The sequence below is a fragment of the Arachis ipaensis genome, chromosome B05 (assembly GCF_000816755.2).
Source record: "Arachis ipaensis cultivar K30076 chromosome B05, Araip1.1, whole genome shotgun sequence".
NCBI lineage: Eukaryota > Viridiplantae > Streptophyta > Magnoliopsida > Fabales > Fabaceae > Arachis > Arachis ipaensis.
Window position 1 is genome coordinate 122,613,951 of NC_029789.2, and position 5,864 is coordinate 122,619,814.

A 5,864-nucleotide genomic window follows, 5' to 3' on the forward strand; every position below is an offset into this window, starting at 1 on the left:
TGGTGGTGGTAAAGAATTTGTTCTATTATTATTATTATTATTATTATTATTATTATTATTATTATTATTATAGGTCTCTGCTGGACAGCCTGGGTCTGCAACCCCATGGTCACTATTTGAAGACCAGGTTTGTGTTTGATTCACTATCTTTATCTTTTACATTATCTTTCTGTTTATCTTTTACATTATGTTGTTCAAAATGTTTTATTTGTTAGTAATTTTATTTTGTTATATTTTTACTTCTAATTTTTTAATTTTGTTGTTCAGTGTATTTGTTTGAAGTATTTGTATTGATTTTTTGTAATTGCTAGTAATTTTGTTTTGTTGTTCAATGTAGTTGTTTATGCACTTTGATATTAGTTCAAGTTAGAATATGGGCGACACTTGGATTGCCTGCTGCGCCAGTTTCTCTTCCAAATGACTACAGTCTACAAGTATCGGATCTACTTTAGTTATTAAACTTCTTTAATCGTCATATTTTAATTTCTTTTGTGGTTGAATTTCATTAGATTAAAACTTTGTTAGTTATTACGTATTTGTATTTGTTAATTTCAATATTATGACTTTGTGAAATAGTATGAAAGTATTTTTTTTGAATTGATTAGAAAAACCGAACAAACCGAACCAAACCAAACCGATTTTAATTAGTTTGGTTTGGTTCGAATGGTCTCGATAAAAAATCGAACCAAACCGAACCGCAATTTAATTAAACGATTGGATCGGATGACTTTTCTCTAGAAAATCGAACCAAACCGCACCGCGAACACCCCTAGCCTCAGGTGCTCGTCAATCCTAACGTCTAGATCTGCCAAGAACACCCCAGTTGGCTCCTTAGACCTCTTTCTTAATGTTAAGCTGGCGTTGTCACAAGCAACAACCATTTCTAGGTCTCCTCGTATCGTCATCTGCCACGAACTTCATTGTTAGGAACTTCATGCAAATGACCGCCAACTGTTCGTTGATAGTTCTCCTTCCGAGAATGACGTTGTACGCCATAGAGTCTCTTAGGACCACAAACTCAGCCACTGCAGACTTCATGCTCGTCCCAGAACCCACACAGATCAGTAAGACAACGAAACCTTCGGGCTTGATATAGTTGTCACCCAATCCTACGACTCCATGACGATGGTCCTTGAAATTGCTTTCTTTGAAACCCAGGGCGTCAAACACGTTTTGGAACATGATGGTGGAGTCGACCCTTGTGTCGACCAAGATTCGCTTGACCAGACCGGTCCTGGCCGTAATCACCATCGCAGGTCCTCCGGGAGGTTGTCACACCAGCCGTAATCAGGTCCCGCAATTTTAGTTTACTTGGTTACAAAGGCTAGAGCAAGATTAAAGTTCAAACTTGGAAACACCACAAATTGATAAACATGCAAATTGCATTAAATGAGTCAATGTTATTCAAACCTTAAAATGGAACCTAAGTCCCAAAACTAAACAGTGGCAATCTATATTACTATATAAATATATGTTAGCATGTTCATGATCACATTTTGTCCCGTGTAAGGTTTCTTGGTATGCTTAATATGCCACAACTACCAAGAAATTCCACATAACATTAACATAAATATATACTTATAAGTTTCTGGATTTTATGTGTTTCCTTAGCTACAACTTCCAACTAAATTTTCATTAACGTCTGAGATCCTCACAATCTTCTTCAACTTGACCAGCTGCAGAAGGTTAGGAGCCAATAATTACATAAATATAAATAAATCATCAAGAAAATGCAAGGTTGTTTTTGTCCTTTGATCAAGAATGAAAACAGGATTAAAGCAAACGTAACGATTTTACGGGCAAGAAACCGACTAACCTCTGAGATTTATGGCCAAGTTTGCTTGAGCATCAGCTTCAGAGTTTTTCTCCTTCAAAATCAACAGAAACGTGTTACTTAAAATTCTTCATATAAAAGCTTATGAAATAGATGCTCATTACAGTCAAATTCTAGTTCGAAGTAGCATTTGAATTTTACACAATCTAGCTTCTCAACATTTAGATCATGTGATCGCTTCGCTAGATAGGCATGCGAAGTAACATGATATCAGAAACGCTTGTAAGATGGCAGTTGTTTATCTAAGTTGCATGTGTAGAATTATCCACAGAAAAAAGGATGGGAAAATTGGCAATAATTTCATTATATTGTACAAAAAACACTTAATATAACGCCATTTAGAAAGTACCCTAAGAACATGGTTGATTTGGAATGACAGAAAGTTCGCCTTCAGCTGGTTGACCTGAGCACATAACATAGCCATATTCTGATTTTTTTGTTTCCACTCACCGTTTACCTGATACAAAGCCATGGCATAAGATGCTATACAGATTAGCAGAAAATGTATTCACTAGTCTCTACTTTTCAAAATAACTATCCAAAAAAAAAAAAAAGAAAAAATGCACAACACTTTTAGTCAAAGTAATAAAAATAAATCTTGGTAATGCTTAAAATTATATGGGAAGCCCGGTGCACAAGCATCCTGCATTAATGCAGGGTCCAGGAAGGGCTACACCTAAAGGGTGCATTCTACGCAACCTAACCTGATAATTACATCAGTGGCTATTTACATGGCTTGAACCCGTGACCTTGAGGTCAGACACGGAGACAACTCAACCATTGCTCCAAGGCTCTCCTTCAATGCTTAAAGTTACATGAATAGATAAAATTACCCTTAAATGTATGACCATATGTAATTAATGCTTACTCAATTATCACAATTAAATTAAGGGTGTTATCCGAAAAATTAAAATATCAGTTATTTTGAAACATCAATCTTTTTGTTTTAGGAGAGATATTTTGAAACAAAGCGAGTATAATTAACAATTGGGATTACATTTTCTCATTCCTCAAGCTTATGGAATCTTTTAAGTTTAAAGAGAGTATTTTTTTTTTTTTCTATTAGTATTCAGAAGCAACTTTAAGAAATGAAACACAGACGAACAGAAGTAGATTTAAAAGAGGAAATAACGGGAAAAAGAAAAAAGTAAAAATGGTGTGTTAGTCTGTAAACATAATACACCTGCTTGCAGACAAGTAAGGAATCTCCTCGGATTTGAATGTGCCGATATCCTTTCTGAAGGGCTTGTTTCAATCCTAAAAGTAAAGCTCGATATTCAGCAACATTATTCGTCTGAGTACCTACTCCTTCACGTATTCGATAGACCTGCAAAAAGACTTTAAAGTTAGCAAAATTCTACAAAGAACGCAAAAACAAAATGAATATTTGTACGCAGTTTATACCTTGCTTCCATCTGCAGCACGAAGTATAGCTCCTGCACCAGCTGGTCCAGGATTTCCTTTAGAAGCACCATCGAACTCAAGGGTGCAAGAAAGCTGCAAATATAGATATGTAAAATCTTGAAGCTGCATTGTTCTATACATTAAGTGTCCCAAATACTACAAGTGGAAAGAGAGGTGTACCAAAAAAGAACATCATATGAAAAAAGCCCCAAAAAATAATAATACATAATAATAAGAAAGGAGTGCAATCCAAATGTCAAATGCATTGATTTTGAACTAAGACCGATGAAGACATTTCATCCAAATAGAATGCCATCTGATATCATGCTTATATGCTGTTAAATGTTAGAAGGTCTAACAAATTCTTGACTTAGAATACTTCAGTGAAACTTGTAAGCACAAATTCATTGTGTTTTTCCAAATATTTTGAACAAATAAGTCGCAGAACAAACATAAGCAAAGAAAGAATACAATGTATATTTCCGCCCAGCCAGAACACGTTTTACTTTTAGCATTTTGAAATTGAACACATGAACAATTTTATTCTGCCTTGCTGGTGGCTGGTGCCACCACTAACCTTCAGCTACAAGAATTATTGCATACATGCATGAATTAACACTAGTCTAGGATGATTGGGATTTTAGAGTTTCACCTTTGAGATGTAAATCGTCCACAAAATGTCCAAAATAGAGTTAAATATGATTGCCAGAATTTTATGGTGTATCTTTAAATTTTTTTTCAAAGACCAGAACTTATACGCATACAATGACTTTAAGAGTACTTATAAGTTCACACAATAACAGACAACTGAAAAGGAATGGGAAGTGAAAACTATATGAGTGGCAATTACATTAAATAATACGAATACCATGCACTTCGACAAATAGACATCTATGCTAGGAATTAGGAAGTGAATCCTGATATTGCAATGAAAATAATAGATAAACCAACTTACAGAATTAGACAACTGAGCTTGGGATCCACCTAGTGTGAGTTGCCTCTGAGAATTTGTTGAAACTAAAGGAGATACCTCTGGTGTAAGTTGCCTCTGAGAACTTGTTAAACCGAAAGATGACCCACCTAATGGAACTTGCCTCTGAGAATTTGTTGAATGTAAAGATGACCCAGAAATTTTCTGAACAAGAAAAGAAAAGGAAAGGAAAAAAAATTATGAATCAAAGACATACATCATATTTAAACAATCAAAGACATTACAAATTTGAGTCCCATCAAAGGCATAAAAATAGCCCTCAGACAACCCTAATAACTAAATAGATCAGAAATTTGCATGGACTGTTCATGCTGCAAGCATAGTGTGCTTGGCTACCCGTAAACCTCGGGAACATGCTATTTAATATCAATTCTTACAAATAACGATCACACAAAAGCACCAAATTTTTGCTTCACTTTGACAGCATTTCTTTGGTAGACAATATTAAATTCAAATGTTGCTTACACTAGTATCAGATTGAAAGGCTCCTTGCAATAACTTCGATGAGGAACTCACACCTAGAGACCTTCCTCCAGATGCACATGGATCCTGAAAGATAAATTAATCTCCTCATTAAGTTATAATGTGTCAGACACATAGACATAAGCTTAAGCTCCAATGCTCCAAATAGACAAGGAGTCTAAAAACAGGAATGGGAAGAGCATGTATGGAAGAAGCATCATCAAAATTGGAGTGGCATTAATCCACTCCCCTTAAAAACAATATGATAAATAATGCTAATAGTAAATGAAGCTCTCAGCATTACAATTGTTTGAAAGTTTTGACTTTGGAAAGAAAGGGAAGGAAGAGAAGGGTTTGTAAAATGGAGTAAGGTTTATGTTTCAAACCCTCCATTTCTCTTCCTATGATCCTTTCATTCTAAATGGAAATTCACAAACATAATCAAGGTCACAAAAGGGTACTTTCTCCCATAAATGAGGAAAATTTTCCATTTTCTCACAGGAACTACCATAGACCATAGAGTAGAGGACAATTTGAACAAGAAGAATGGAGAGAGTTCCTCTAACCTGAAAAGGACAACCAACAAGTCTTCCAAAAAGCTCTTCATTCAAATTAGTAGCACTTATAGAATAAGGGGCTCCCTTAAGCCCATTTGATACAAGGAACTCTTCAGCTTTCTTAGTTAAACAATACCCTTTCAAAATGCTTACAGGGTCATCAGACACCTGTTAGTTAAACTCAATCAGAAACCTATTGAGAGAATAAACCCTAAACATCAAAATGCATCCACACCCAAATGCAGAAAACAAAAAAGATAGAAACTTTTGCATCATAAGAGCCATAATAACAAAGGTTAGAGAAAAGGGTGTTTACCGAAGAAGATGCAATGAGAGGTTGAATGTCCTTGAGAGACTTGTAGATGCCAACAACACCCCCTTTCTTCACAACATAGAAGGCGTCCTTTTCTTCAGCCATTGGAATGAAAGAACAACCACCACACTGTAAAGCAACAAAGGCATAATCATAGCTCAAACTAAGAAACAAAACGATAATCAATGAATAGTAATAACATAGACATTTTTCAAAATTTTGAACTTCATCACTGTACCTCTTCAGTCTTCACTGACAGTGGAAAAGGACGTGATTACTGCTGATTGATTACAATGAGAGCCA

General features: G+C 35.3%; 1 protein-coding gene across 2 annotated transcripts in view; it reads right to left on the minus strand.

Annotated features, from left to right (window-relative positions):
• Positions 1,368-5,864, minus strand: part of LOC107643984 (uncharacterized protein Mb2253c) — a 4,542-nt gene continuing 45 nt past the window's right edge. The window contains exons 1-10 of one of the 2 annotated variants that reach the window (XM_016347747.2): positions 5,800-5,864; positions 5,565-5,690; positions 5,258-5,416; positions 4,695-4,778; positions 4,194-4,373; positions 3,239-3,331; positions 3,018-3,161; positions 2,184-2,291; positions 1,817-1,868; positions 1,368-1,676 (exon numbers count right to left, since the gene is read on the minus strand). The exon at positions 5,800-5,864 is cut by the window's right edge and continues 45 nt beyond it. In XM_016347747.2, the coding sequence (XP_016203233.1) occupies positions 1,636-1,676; positions 1,817-1,868; positions 2,184-2,291; positions 3,018-3,161; positions 3,239-3,331; positions 4,194-4,373; positions 4,695-4,778; positions 5,258-5,416; positions 5,565-5,666 (963 nt within the window). In that variant the 5' untranslated portion in view covers positions 5,667-5,690; positions 5,800-5,864 and the 3' untranslated portion in view covers positions 1,368-1,635. The remainder of the gene's footprint in view (positions 1,677-1,816; positions 1,869-2,183; positions 2,292-3,017; positions 3,162-3,238; positions 3,332-4,193; positions 4,374-4,694; positions 4,779-5,257; positions 5,417-5,564; positions 5,691-5,799) is intronic. The other variant, XM_021124387.1, reaches the window with a different exon arrangement.